General features: G+C 35.4%; 1 protein-coding gene across 4 annotated transcripts in view; it reads left to right on the top strand.

The window, feature by feature from the left end:
- Positions 1 to 13,922, top strand: part of HACE1 (HECT domain and ankyrin repeat containing E3 ubiquitin protein ligase 1) — a 49,051-nt gene that overhangs the window by 12,961 nt on the left and 22,168 nt on the right. For 3 of the 4 annotated variants that reach the window (XM_042818672.1, XM_042818694.1, XM_042818687.1), the window contains 4 exons: positions 2,087 to 2,188; positions 4,061 to 4,167; positions 7,959 to 8,205; positions 12,401 to 12,738. In XM_042818672.1, coding sequence (XP_042674606.1) covers positions 2,087 to 2,188; positions 4,061 to 4,167; positions 7,959 to 8,205; positions 12,401 to 12,738 — 794 coding nt within the window. The remainder of the gene's footprint in view (positions 1 to 2,086; positions 2,189 to 4,060; positions 4,168 to 7,958; positions 8,206 to 12,400; positions 12,739 to 13,922) is intronic. The other variant, XM_042818681.1, reaches the window with a different exon arrangement.

The raw sequence follows: 13,922 nt of genomic DNA, 5'->3' as shown, positions 1-13,922 counted from the left end.
TGACTGCTGTCTTCAGCACCTGTGGGATATTTTTGGAATAACTAATCCTGCAAAACTTATCTCATAGGTGATCTGTGAAAAGTCTTAAGCAAGTTAGGCTATTTGTAGCATTTCTTTTTGGACAGGAGAAATTCTAATCAGTCCTCAGTTCTGCTCTACTGTTTTGTGAGATTTTTCTTAAAAAAATTTTTTTTTTTTTTTTTTTTAGCCTTCCCTTAGAAAAATAGAAATAATGTACCTTTGTTAAAGACTTTGGATTAATTCAGAGTCTTGGTTATGCTGTCATGTGTAAGGAAATTAATTGCATGTTGATGGTGGTACTTCATACATTTGTGTCTGTTTTCAAGGCTTAAGGAATTTTGGCATTGAACTATTCTGTAAAATCTCTTATTTGAGTGTGATGTGTGAGTCAACTGTAGGATCTCTGATTCATATTACCATTGGGAAGGCTTAAGTTGGAAGTAAAGCAGTGGGAAGTCAGCAAATCCTCAAAAAGTGTGTTGTAGACAAAGATATCTGATGAGCAGGAAGTAGATCCAATTGTATTTCATTTTAAAGTGATCTTTTTCTAATGGGGTCTCTAGAAAATAGTAAGGGTTGTTTTGGAGGAGATCACTTGCTCATGCCTTCTGTAACCTGAAGCTTTAAAAGCAATGCAAGACATCAAAAATAAATGAAGTATATTGAATGTGCCTGAAAACTGCTCAGGAGTAATAGTTCACTATACTGTCTTACTGCTGTCTTTTCTGTGCAGCTCAGAAGTAGATATTTTCATCGTTATGGCAGAATGACTTACTGTAAAACCACAGTCTATTTGATTTTGAGGCTTCTTACATCCACAAACCTGTAAGAAAGTGTAGCAGTATATACTTAATAATACTATTCTTATTTCTTTTTTTTTTATTAGAGTTTCAAATTTCTGCTTTAGTTTTCAGATTTACAATCCTTAAGGAAGTAGAGGGATGAACACTGCTTCAAAATTGTTTTTTTTTCCTTCTTAAGTTGTGAGTAGTGACACCTGGTGTTTGCTATTTTGTAGGGATGATAATACTGCATTTGAGATCCTCTAGACAAGACAAGCTGCTGAGTAAAAAAGGAGAAAACAAAATATATTCTTTCCTTTTGCATTAATGGTTTTATTCTTTGATTATGGATTAGATTTTCAAAGTAGGTTTGTGCTTTAGGAGGGCTAGATTATGAATATTTATATTTCTTGCTAGTGTGGTATAACCTTGCTTTTAAAGAGATGATGTTCATTAATTCTTGAGGATTAAGAATGGTTTTGATTTTAATACTTAAGTTCTTGGCAGTAGGAGCAATTAGTCAATCTGTTAAATGAATCTCCTATCACTGAAGTGCATTCTAAACTGTCGTGTACAGAGAAGGATCCTCTGGAGTTACAGCTTTTAATAAAGTACATCTTTCCAGTTTGTGATATCTATTCAGCTACTAGGTGTCCTTTTAAAGTTGCAGCTGTGTTGAATAAGATTTGATAGAAACAAACCACAAATTCAAGTTCTGTTCTTTCCCAGTAACAAAGCTGAGAAAAATGTTAAGCTGGTTAACACTGTTGATCTGGGGCACATGTGGAATCATACATGTGTATTCATTTTGAAGTTAAATGATCTTTCTGTGTGTTTATCCTATTTTTTTAGTTTAGCAAATCAGATCTGTACCTTATGAAACTCTGGGGAAAGATTTGTTTCAAAGGATTAAATTCTGGGTGTTCTTAGGTGAATTGGTGTCATCGGTCAGCAGGGAAGCTAAATATTGCACTGTATTTAATATCTTTGGTGAATTGCTGGGAAAGAGTTGTTTAAGTGTAAGCTAACTTTGATTTTCCAGTTAGGAGAACTTATCCACACTTTTTAAAAAAAAAAAAATGTTTGATCTAATATACTGAAATAACTTGATTCTGTCTTCTCCCAAACATTTAGTGATGTCTAATGTTGATTCTTTATTGACTTTGAGTTTATTTTAGGACTGGATTTCTGTAGTCGGTGTTTCTTTCAATGCCTATATTAGGGTAAGGCCCAATTTGAGTACTACTTTTAATTAAAAATTGTTTTGAACTACTGCTTTTTAGGGTGGATATGGAGAGACTTGTGAAGTCTTAATACAGTACCATCCTCGACTTTTCCAGACAATAATTCAAATGACTCAGAATGAAGATCTACGGGAAAACATGGTAATATGGTATTATGTTTTGTAGATCTAGCAGGGGAGTGTTAGTATGGGTTATTTTTCTTCTCTCCCAACTTAGATAATTTTGTTTTAATATTTTGCTTACTTGAAAGTAACTGCAAACAATCTTGCAGATTTTAAGACTAAAAAGAAAAATAGTTTTAGTAAAGTATTGACTGCCACTTCACTGAACTTGGTTTACTAGATTTCGGAAGTTTTTGTTATTTTCTGTAATCCCATACTTCCACTACAAGGTTGAGGACATCGACGTCTAAGTCTCTATAGAAACAGTGCTCAAATTTCTGAAACAGTGTAGAGTTTTATAAAGTAAAATGATACAGAGATGAGAATTCTCAGGGTGCATTTTAGAAACATGGGGAGATGGAGTAGATGACTTCAAATAAAAGAGAATGTTAAAGGATTAAAACCATGGAACAAAAATGACTCCACAGAAAGGTAAATGACAAAGCACACTATCATGTATTGCAGAAGTGAAGACGATAAGCAAGGAAAATGGGTGTTTCATCCAAGCAATTGTGGCAGTGTGTGTGAAGTCAGATCTGAATGGAAGTCCATGTAAAATATATTAGATTGATTCATTGTATAGTTATATTTCTTGTAAAAAAAAAAAAAAAAAAAAAAAAAAAAAAAAAAAAAGTATATTTAAAAAAAAATGAAACCTTAGGTATGGTTTTCTACAACCAAGTTCAAACTATTCTGCCCAGGGACTTGGATAATGACCAGTTCATATTATCTGAAAGTGGTGACGTGAAGAGTTAGAAGTCAAGACTCACGTTTTAAACATTCTTCACAAACTGGAAAAAATATTGATAAGCTGCAGGGTGAAAGAATGGATTTCACTAGGGATAAGTACTGTGCTCCTGTGCTTACGTAGGAACAATCAGTGCTGAAATAGATTATGGGAAGCTGCTGCCTGTGGAGCAGCTCTGTAGGAAAGGATCTGATGTTTGTTGTAGGCTACAAGTTGTGCTGACGCATTGGCATCATGTTTTTCATTTTCTTGAGAGTGAGGAAGAAGGAAGGAACTTCTGTTTCCTTTAAGATGCACAAAGAAAGCAGTCCTGCTGCACAAGTTGTCTTTTGCTGAAATATTGCATCCAGCTTTGGAAACTGTGTTCAGAGAAAGATGAAGACCCCTAAGAATTTAAAGAAAATAATAAACACAAGAAATGACTGCTATAAAAAGATTGAAAGAGTTACAGTTATGTAGCATAAAGAAGTTTGGGATAGGAAGAGTCTTGCTGACTGTCTTAAATTTGTAGAAGGCTGTTGAATAATTTTTTTACAGTAAGAAATATTTTGACTTAGATATTTGTAGCTAGTGATTCAACTTAGCACTGAGAAAAGCTTTCACATAGTTAAGGTTAGTGCAGTATTAGAAAAGAACTTGATGAAGCTGCCTCCAGACATCTAAGTTTAAAAACAAACCAGGCAAATTAAACAAACTATTTTGGATCACAGATTCGACAAGTAGCTCTTATCATGGGATCAGAGTGTTGGGCTAGATTGCCTTTGTGAGGTTCCTTTTCTTTTTGCCTTCCTGCAGTTCTGTGAGAAGGATTACTGAGCTTTCTGAAAGTGGGAGTGACAGAAGTGAAGTAAATGTGAAGATTGTAGGAATGCATGATGAATGGAGAGTCACTGGAGAGTTAATTCCTCTGTGAGAAAATGCCTAGGATAGAGAGGTGTACAACAGAGGAGGTAATAGAATGTTAACTAAGGTTAGATTAATTGTTCAACATCAGAGGCATGTATGTTAATGTTTCTAGGAATTAGAGTTAGACTGTGTAATAGTATTCTAAATTAAACTTTGGTCTGATACTCTATGCAATCTCTTTTGTTTTAATGAACCCAGTTGCGACAAGTTCTGGAACATTTGTCTCAGCAGAGTGAAAGCCAGTATCTTAAAATCCTGACAAGTCTTGCTGAAGTTGCTACAACTAATGGTCACAAACTACTTAGGTAAGTGTGAGAGGATTATAAATTGGTTGATAAGCTACCAGGTAGTTCTGGCCACTTAATAGATTTGATAATCTAAACCATCTGATGTTGGGCACATGCTGGAGTAAATGGATCTCATATCTAATTCTGTATAACAGGACCAACTTAGATCACTGTCTTCACAAGGATTTAATTAGAAAAATGTATAGCTGTTAGGACCAGGAAGGTTGAGTTGCAGAGAGGTGAAATTTTTTTAAAAAAATAAGTTTGACACAGCTATGTCAGCTTTAGAAAGGGAAACTTTTTAGTCAGCCATCATTATTAATTTCCAGCCACTCTTCTTTTTTCCTCACAACTTTACTTTCTGCATGCTTTCCTGGGATGCCTGAGAAGAATTTTGGTTTTTTTTCAGGCACTTGAATCATGCCTGCTGGCTCTGGTTGTCTTCCACGGTTACTAATATATGTATGAAAGCACCTGTACTGCACCAAAGCAAAACTAGCTTCAACAGTGCGGTATCTCAGCAGTGCAAGTAGCAGTTAGTTGAAGAAGCATGTAAAATAGGCAAGTGTGTTTTCCCAGTATGCTTTACTAATTTTTGTGGCATCTGTTAAAGGCAGTTTGTGCAAAACACCTCATCTGTAATGTGTTGGAACTTCAAATGTGTTTAATGTAACTTAAGCTGACAATTTTGCATTTCTATTTGATTTATTACTGTTATTGCTCCATTATATTGAGCAACATTTTCTCAGTATGGCTGTAGAAACAGACTGTAGGAACAGCTTGTACACGTCACAGAATATGAGCTGCTATGTGCTTCTGTAGTTGCTGAATGTGAATTGTCTAGCTCAGGCTGAAGACAAATTAGAAGCATTCTGCTGCATGGGCTGGCATTTCTGGATATGCCTGTACTGAGGGTGTCCTGCAGGCTCTTGCTGACCCACTTTTTTTTTTTTTTTTGGTATATCGTCACAAGCGATATGGAATTATTTTTTTATTACAAGATATAAATTTCAAAAACTGGATTCAATTTGTGCTTCAACTAAGCATTTCTCAGTTGCTCTTAGCATTAACATAATGAAGCTGGAGGTACTACTTGGTGCAGGCAGCCTTCTCAGCTAGGGCCTCTCTCTTCTCTCTCTTTCTTCTATCAAACTGTATGGAAAATGTAATCCATCTATTTAAACTTGTGTGTCTGAGCCAGTAACATTGGAGTATTAGTTTCCTGGGCAGTAACCTGCAGACCATTGCTGTTGGGTTTGTTCATTGTTTAGTCTGGAATAATGTGAAGTAAATTTTTGTAATGCTTCTAGCAGGTAGCCTGGAGTGACCGTGGATATGGACTTCTGCCTTTGAACACCCACAGTGATCTTGTTAAAATAGCTTTCCCTCCATTGCCCATTTCCTCTTTCCAAGAAATAACTGGAATGATTTGGTCTTGCTGGTGTAGATTGAGCTTAGCAAAATGTTTACAAATATGCTAGTAAACTATCGAAAGCACTTAAAGATTTTTCTGCTTCAGTGAGTCCTCTTTCTAAAGACAGAGAGATTTAAAATGAAATTTTCACCAAGAAAACACCATTGCTGATGATAAACCTGAATTTACATGTTTATTTTTGCCCTACTTCTTGAATTAGCCTATTGTATTCAGCAATTCTTTTGGCCTGTAAGTAAAGATTTTCTAAATACTGATTTTCAGCTGTGACCAAAACCTTTGGTAATGGTCCAAATAAGGCCAATTAGTCAAGAAATTTATGTTACCAAATTGAAAATTAAACTTTCTCATTCTTGCCATGTTTACCGTTGTATTCCTTTCTTATCTTTATTGAAAGATAATTGATTTATTGAAAGTTTAAATCAGAATCATGGCAGGAAAGTTGTGCTTTCTGTACTAGTTGTGTAGTAGTTTCCTTAAGTAGGTGTGTGGGTGTATATTTTTTTTTCTTATTAACGCCTAACTGGTAGTCATTAAAATGTTACGCTGTAAACAGTGTCTTCTTATTTTTGCTTTTTTTTTTCAAAACCCATACTGTAGGGGGAAGCAAAGTGAAAGCAAACCTTCATGGTGAAGGTACTGTGATGCTACAGTTGTCCTCAGCATTGTTCCAACAATATTATGTATAACTAATGTTAGAAATTCTTAATACCGTTTAAACTTGAGTGCTACGTTATATGTCTAATTCTGTTGTGCATGTTTCAGTGGGATTTTTTTCATTTTTAAAGTTTGAGTTGCTTTAAAAAGTTTCCCTGCCGAGCACTGAGGAAAGAGCTTTATTCAGAAGTATAATTAGTTGCTTAAGTTTAGGTAGATTGTGAATTAGCAGATTAGTAATTGCATCAGATATATGCATCCTCTATGGGTGTCAGGGTTCTGGTGCATATTGATCTTATAGTCAGAAAACAAGTACTTCAAGGATAAAACTGAATATATACCTCCTTATAAATATGCATGTGTATCATAGAATGGTTTAGGTTGGAAAGGACCTTTAAGAGTATCTAGTTCCAACCCCCTGTTGTAGGCAGGGACATTTCCCACTGAATCATGTTGCCCATGGCCCATCCAACCTGGCTCTGAACACTTACGGGGGTGGAACATCCACAACTTCTCTGGGCACCATGTTCCAATGCCTCACTGCCCTCTTCCAAGTATTTAACTTAAATCTCCCCTCTTTTAGTTTAAAGTATTACCCCTTGCCCAGTTGGTACACTCCCCAATAAAGAGTCCCTCCCTGTCTTCCCAGTAGGTCCTTTTTAAGTACTGGAAGGCTGTAATGAGGAGCCTTCTCTTCTCCAGGCTGAACATCACCCTTCTTCTTATGAGAGGGGCTTTGGCCCTCTGAACATCTTTGTTGGAGTGAGTCCAGAGTAGGGCAACAAGTCCATGTCCAGCTGATGTTGGGGCCAGGCCTGGATGCAGTACTTCAGGTGGGTCTCACAAGGTCACGTTGGGGGGACAGTCGCCTCCCTTGTCCTGCTGACTACCCCTCTTTTGATGAAACCCAGGCTACAGCTGGCTTTCTAGGCTGCAAGCACACATTGCTGGCTCATGTCAAACTTTTCATCCACTAGCACCACCAAATCTTTTTCCAAAGTGCTGCTTTCCGAACTGTGTAGATTTCAGTAGAAGAAATTTTAATTTCTTGCAGTTTTGTGTGTGTGTGTGTTCAGGATTAACAAATTCTTACCTCTTGGAATTTTAAACAAAAGTTAAAAAAAAAAAAAAAAAAAAAAAAAGTTTGAGTAAGAGTATTCCACTTGTGCACAAACTCATGAGTGTCTGTAATTCACACTGTGTTTGTGGTGAAGGAGTTCTTATTGATTTCAGTGTTGGCCAGTTAATAAGGCATAAAACTTGTATATATTAAATAAATAAGTGAAAACCCAATGCTCTTATGTTGTATCTTCTAGGTCACTTGTTTTCCCTTTAAAAAACAGTGACATTTTTCATCCTGACCCCTTAGCTGATTAAGATAATTAGTTCACATTTAGGACAGGACTTAGGTTATGGATGACCTGTGATGGTAAATCTGATTAATTATTACAATTTTACCATTATATGTGATTCTCTTTTGGAATGAAAAATGTTTTCAACTGATTAACCCAATTTGTTTCGTACACTGAGATCTTTACTGTAGTAAGCTGGATTTCTTACCTGGGACCTGTGCAGGAAATAAAAGTTCAAATATAAGACAAGGACTTTTTTTTTTTTTTTTCAGTGTGTGTCAGACCTTAACATTAGATTGCTTACTCCTTAATATACTACTTTGTTTCATCTCGGAAAAGAAACTTAAATATTCCATTTTTTCCCTCAGCTTGTCAAGTAATTATGAAGCTCAAATGAAGAGTCTCTTGAGGATCGTGAGAATATTTTGCCATGTCTTTCGCATTGGCCCATCCTCTCCCAGTAATGGAAATGACATGGGCTACAATGGAAATAAAACTCCAAGAAGTCAGGTGTTCAAGGTCAGAAAAGTATATGATGTTGTTAGGAAGATAGACGTTAAAGAGATGAATTTCACAAAGCATGCATTCATTAATCAGACATCTCATGAACAGGAAGTAAGTTTGGTTGATGTCCCTATCCCTTCTTAAGTTAATCCTGACTCTTTCCTTTTGTTTAGTTGTTTTTTTTTCCACTGAATTCATTTAAACACTAATGCACATTTCACTTTATTATTTATGTTTATTTCTTGTTTGATTTTGATGTTTTATTTATTAGATGTTAAATATTTAATTCTTAACTGGTTTTGGTGAACTTGGTTTTATTATAAACATTTTATTTAAGAATGTAGTGATCTCAAAATGTGGTAATATTAAGCACTGTAAAAGAGATTGTATTAATGTTGCTTCAAAATTAGGAGTTCTTAATTTCTAATCTGTGTATTGTTTTCACTCTGATCATGATTTTTTTTTTACCCAAGTTATTGAATTTTATTATTATATGCTTTACAATGTACAGCTTACTATTTCCCTGGAAAGGTTTTTGATTTATAGGTGCTTTCAGAAATGTGCTTTAGGCTCTGGCCATTTAGGTGTTTAATTTCTAAAGTTTTTTTTTCTTGAATACTTGTTTGTGAGGAATCCTGTCAAAGATTGTATCTTTACTTTCTGTAAAGCAGTCTCAGTTTCCTGCATGCCACTGCATTGGGAGTATAACTGATGACCTATTCAGAGCACCTAAAGAATAACAGCTGAAAGATAGTCTTTTTTTTTTTTTTTCTTTTCTAATTTCTCCTTCCATCCTCTTGATGGCACAGTTCATATCACCAGATTTAGAAGCCAATGATTAAATGATGAGAATATTCCTTAACCTTCACATTTCTATCAGGTGTTCTAAAAGTGGGGTATTTTGAAATTACTGCTTTTTCTTTTGTGATCTGATATGTTTTTTAGATTACTTCTAGTGAATTTTAAAGAGCTGTGTTAATAAGTTCAGGAAAGATGATACTAATTACAGCTATGTTGAGTTATTTAGCTTAATTTTTGATTGTTTTCTTTTCTCAGAACGAAGATTAACATTAGAATATTTGAAAAACAAACGGCACTTTTTTTAATAAGAAAATAGTTTTAATAACAAATTCATTTGTATCATTAATATAAGACTAGAGCTTGAGTGAAAAGTACTTGTGCAAAATGTATGCAGTGTAATATTGGTCCTTTAGGGTTATTCGTTAAAACATGTTGAACTAAATTGGCACTTTGTGAATTTAACCACGTGTTCATTCCATTTCAAAAAATCAAAGCATTACCCAAATCACAAGAATAATTTTATTAAAGACACCATTTTTTATTGCTTTCATTGAAAGCTTGTTTAAATGTACCAGATCAAACAACAAGCAGGTGATGCTAAACACAGTTAATACAGAAATACTTGTGAGAAGGTTGGACTGATACTGTTACCTTTCTTCTTTTTTTCCTGGGAGTAGCTTAACTTTACATTTTGTTCTGGCTTATAGACTACAATAGAAAGAACTTTCTCTTCAACTGGAGATCATTTCAAAACTCATTATTAAAAAAAAATAAAAATAAAATTAAAATACCACAATTTGTGAAGGAAGCTGTATTTCAGCAAAGTTACTTACCTGTGTGGCCATACCAATTTATGTGCTGGCGGAATTGTTTCTCCATTTGGCTTGTAGATTAGTCTTGTGCAGCAGACAAATACTACACAACTGGCACAGCTGTCCCAGAAAATGCCAGTAATTCTGACTTCTGTAAAAAAAAATAAAAAATAATAAAAAAAAAAAATATATATATATATATATATATATAATAATTTAATGTTGTTTTAATGAAAGAGAAGAATATATACTATTGTTGAATGAACTAACAAAGCAAAACATTCATGAGGATTTAAAATTTATTATTGTTACTTTTTAATTTATTTTAGAAGTTTTAAAACTTGGGCAGCCCTTCCTTAGAGCCAGTGTTTTCTTTCTCCATGATATTAAATTTTAGAGTAAAAAATGTAAAAATAATTGATGAGAGTTTGTTCTGGTTTAGGAATGGAGTACGCTGTTCTGGCAGTGCAATTTTAATCTTAGTTGCAGTTGGATTAGACTTTTCTGGATGTACAATAACTGGATAGTTACTACAAGATAATTCTAAGTCAGTTGATTGACTTCCCTTTCTCTTCTATTATTATGTTCCCTTTCTATCTTTTTTTGTTATTACTTTGAAAATGTGATGGGACACAACTTTGAAAAGTTGGGGACTGTTTACTCCTTTTCAGGAGAGGGGAAAGCCCCTTGTTATATCTCTATATTATTAGATTGGTAATTGTGGTAGTGGTACTGGAAGAGACCCGGGAGTTGTCTACCTTGATTGGTGCTAGCATCACCAGCACTTTCTTTGAATGCTGTTCATTTGAACAAGACCTATAGATATTGTCTTATTTTACTGTATAGGATGCTAGTTATTTGTCCAGCACTGTCTCAATTTGAGAATGGATTGGGGAACTTCCATTTGGAGAATGTTGTTGCAGTAGCAGTGGCAGCAGTTCTGTCTTATGGCACCCTTGTGAGATACATGGAGAAACAATTTTGGGTGTTGCTGACTTCTTGTTTTTCTTTCTTCTGAACACATTCCCTTTATGTTCAAATAGGTCTGTGCATGATGACTTTTAAAAATATGCTTTATCCAATACAACAAATTAAGAAAAACTTTTTTCTCTTTTTTTCAACGCTGTGTTACAGTTTTCTTATATTAGTGTACTGTTTGAACATACTTTGAAGCATGTCAGAAATTCTTCGTAATTTTGCCACCTGTCATGAATTTTGGATTTTTTTTTTTTTTTTTTTGAAGAGTTATTGTAATCTAGAGTGAAATTGAAAAGGTGAATGTATCTTGATCTGAGGCTGCTGAGGATTGTTATTTCTTGGCAAGAATAAGAAAACCACAGGGCCATCTCTGCTTTACTGAGGTTCCTTTTATGTAATTCACCACAGGCCATCTAGAGAGAATTGTGGTCGCTAGGGGCAAGAAGTTAGTTTCATATGGTACGTAGAACAGTACCAGTACCAGACATGGAGAGCAGACTGGCTTTCTTTCCTTAAATATCTTATTGGAGAAAATGGAAATATTGGAGTTTTTTTTAACAGTAAGCTTCAACAGGAGTTTTTAATACACAGCTTTCATATGGGAGTTAATTTGTTCTGAGAGCATATGGTTATTAGGTATAGTGACAGTGTTCCAAATAATCTAGTCTCCTGATACTCTCTGCTGCAAATAGCCCTTAATATTTAAAGATAGGGTTAGATGTTGAGAATGTACTTTTCAGTACCTGCTAAGTCCTTAAATTCCAAAGTTAGTTAAAAATGTTGATTCAACAGTAATATATGGAAAAGAGAATGTGTGCACCTTTGATTTTTGGAACATTATGGATAGCTTCAGTGAGAAATACCTCCCTGTACTCAGAAAATGTACACTTGTGAAGTGCCCACTTAAACAGCATTAAGGAATGGCATTGTTGGGCCTGATGTTTTTGAAATGGCTGTGAGGGAGCCACAAGTGTCTCAGCTCTTCCCATTCTTTGCTATAGGCCTGCACCTGAGCAGATGTGTAACAATACAATTGTGCCGGGTTTTCATTACATTCGTAGTGAGCAAAGAGTGACTTTGTTCAAATGAAATGCATAGCTTTACAAATTGCTGTGATATCCTACTAATATTACTTTTATTTCAGAAGGGTATTAGTGACCCCTGATCTGAGATATCTTGGATAACTATCAAAATGAGCTGTGTGATCTCATGCTGTGTATAAAACTCAATTTATTAGATGCATGTATCAGTCTGAATCTTTGGCTCTGTTTAGGGCTTGCTCTATCCACCTGTGGGGAGCTTTTTTGACCAGGACCTTAAGAAAGCACTAATAAGCTCTTAGTCTGAAAACTAGAGGTGTGCTTTAGTGTCTTTGGATGCAGCTGTTGGGCAGAGCTGTGCTGTGTAAGAACAGTGAAGCCAAACTGTGTTAAACAGTTCAGTGTTTGACCCTTCTTTAAATTGTTTTACCTTTGTTTCTGTCTCCTCCTTGATTGTTTTCATTCCATATGAAATTTTCTCTTTGTGCTTGTGGCTACAAGTAGAGAATTTTTAGGAATATTTTAGTTTTATGTCTAACATGATTTCTGAAGTATTATTTAGAACTTTTAAATGTGAATGATGTTTATTTGCCTTAATATTAATGATGTGATCATCATATTATCTAAGGTGAACATGGTTTTTTTTTTTTTTTTTTTTTGCATATTTTATTGCAGCCACTGGAACTGCTCTGGCACTCATTAGACGAATGGCTAGTTCTTATAGCCACAGAGCTGATGAAAAACAAAAGGGACTCTGCCAACATTACTTCTATTTTGCTGAAGCAAAAAGGACCAGATCACCAGGATGCTACTCCTACGCCTTCCTTTGCTGCTGCAGGAACAGAGAGCAGAAAAGAGCTATCTGCTGACACAGGGGACTCAAAAACATATGAAGTTGCAGGGAAGCAGGAAGCTTATGCTGATGGCCAGGATGTTATCTCCATGACAGCAAACAGGCTAAGTGCTGTCATTCAAGCATTTTATATGTGCTGCTCCTGTCAGATGCCTCAGGGGTAAGGAGGATACTTTTCATTAACTGAGTTATTACATTTTCAAAATCATATATGCTTTCTTGGAAGAGCGTTGGTGCTGACCAGATGATATTAGTGGCAGTCAAGGGCATACTTCCTGATGCTTTCATTAGTTCAATTATTTGATTTTTTTTTTTTTCCTGCTTTAATGATGCATTTAATGGCACAGCAAATTTTACTTAATGCTTTTGGTAACTTTATCAGAGTGGGTTTCATATTGACTGTCTCTTTTTAATCATGTGGGATACATGCAGGCAATGTAGTTTTGATCTCTTGAAATTTAGCTGTTTCTGCTGTTGGTTCTTAGTGTGAAAATATCCTTAAGTTTAATGTGATTATCCTGCAACAACTATAATTGATCTCAGAAGAAATGCAGACTGTGTATGAAAATGACAGCTGAGGCAGAAGTTTTCAAAAGAAGCCTTTTATCTCAAAATAACACTCACTTGGAATTCTGCCCCAGGTTAGCAAGTATTATTTTGTGTGGAACAGACGTGACATAACTTATGTAAATTAGATACCATCAGTGTCTGGTTTAAAACAAAGTGTGTCCTCTGTAGTTGAGTTCTTAGTCTGTCCAGGCTTGCTTATATCTGTCAAGTAAACTTGCAAGGAAAAATCCTTTGACTCTCCTGAGTGGAGAGTTAAGAAAGTACGGAGATTTGATCCAGGTCCCTGAGAAGTCTTGAAGTGAGGTTCTTTCTAAACTGGAGCATAGGAAGTTCTGCACCAATATGCAAGGGAACTTCTTTACAGTAAGGGTGTCAGAGCACTGGAACAGGCTGTCAAGGGAGGTTGTGGATTCTCCTTCTCTGGAAATATTTGAGACCCACCTGGATGCCTACCTGTGCAGCCTGCTGTAGGGGGGCTGCTTTGCAAAGGGACTGGACCAATGATATCTAAAGGTTCTTTCCAGTCCTTGTGATTCTGTGATAGCTCCTGATTATTCCCTGCTACTGCAAGGATTTTCCTTTCTCTAAATGTAGTGGATCAAAAACTTCCAAGTCAGCCAGTACTTTTTGTCCGGTGTCTCCTCTCTGGGCATTCTGGAAGATGCTCTGAGGATCAACACTTTCAACAAATGCTTTGTATTCTACCTTTTAATTTTACTTAAGAAACTGCTTATAAGCTATTCCCATTGAAATCTCCATTAAAACTTGCTAAGA

This window comes from Centrocercus urophasianus, unplaced genomic scaffold, assembly GCF_019232065.1.
Source record: "Centrocercus urophasianus isolate 14NV4802_14NV808 unplaced genomic scaffold, USGS_Curo_1.0 seq_10, whole genome shotgun sequence".
Lineage (NCBI taxonomy): Eukaryota > Metazoa > Chordata > Aves > Galliformes > Phasianidae > Centrocercus > Centrocercus urophasianus.
The sequence above is the reverse complement of the archived record's forward strand: the minus strand, read 5'-3'. Positions and strand labels throughout refer to the sequence as shown.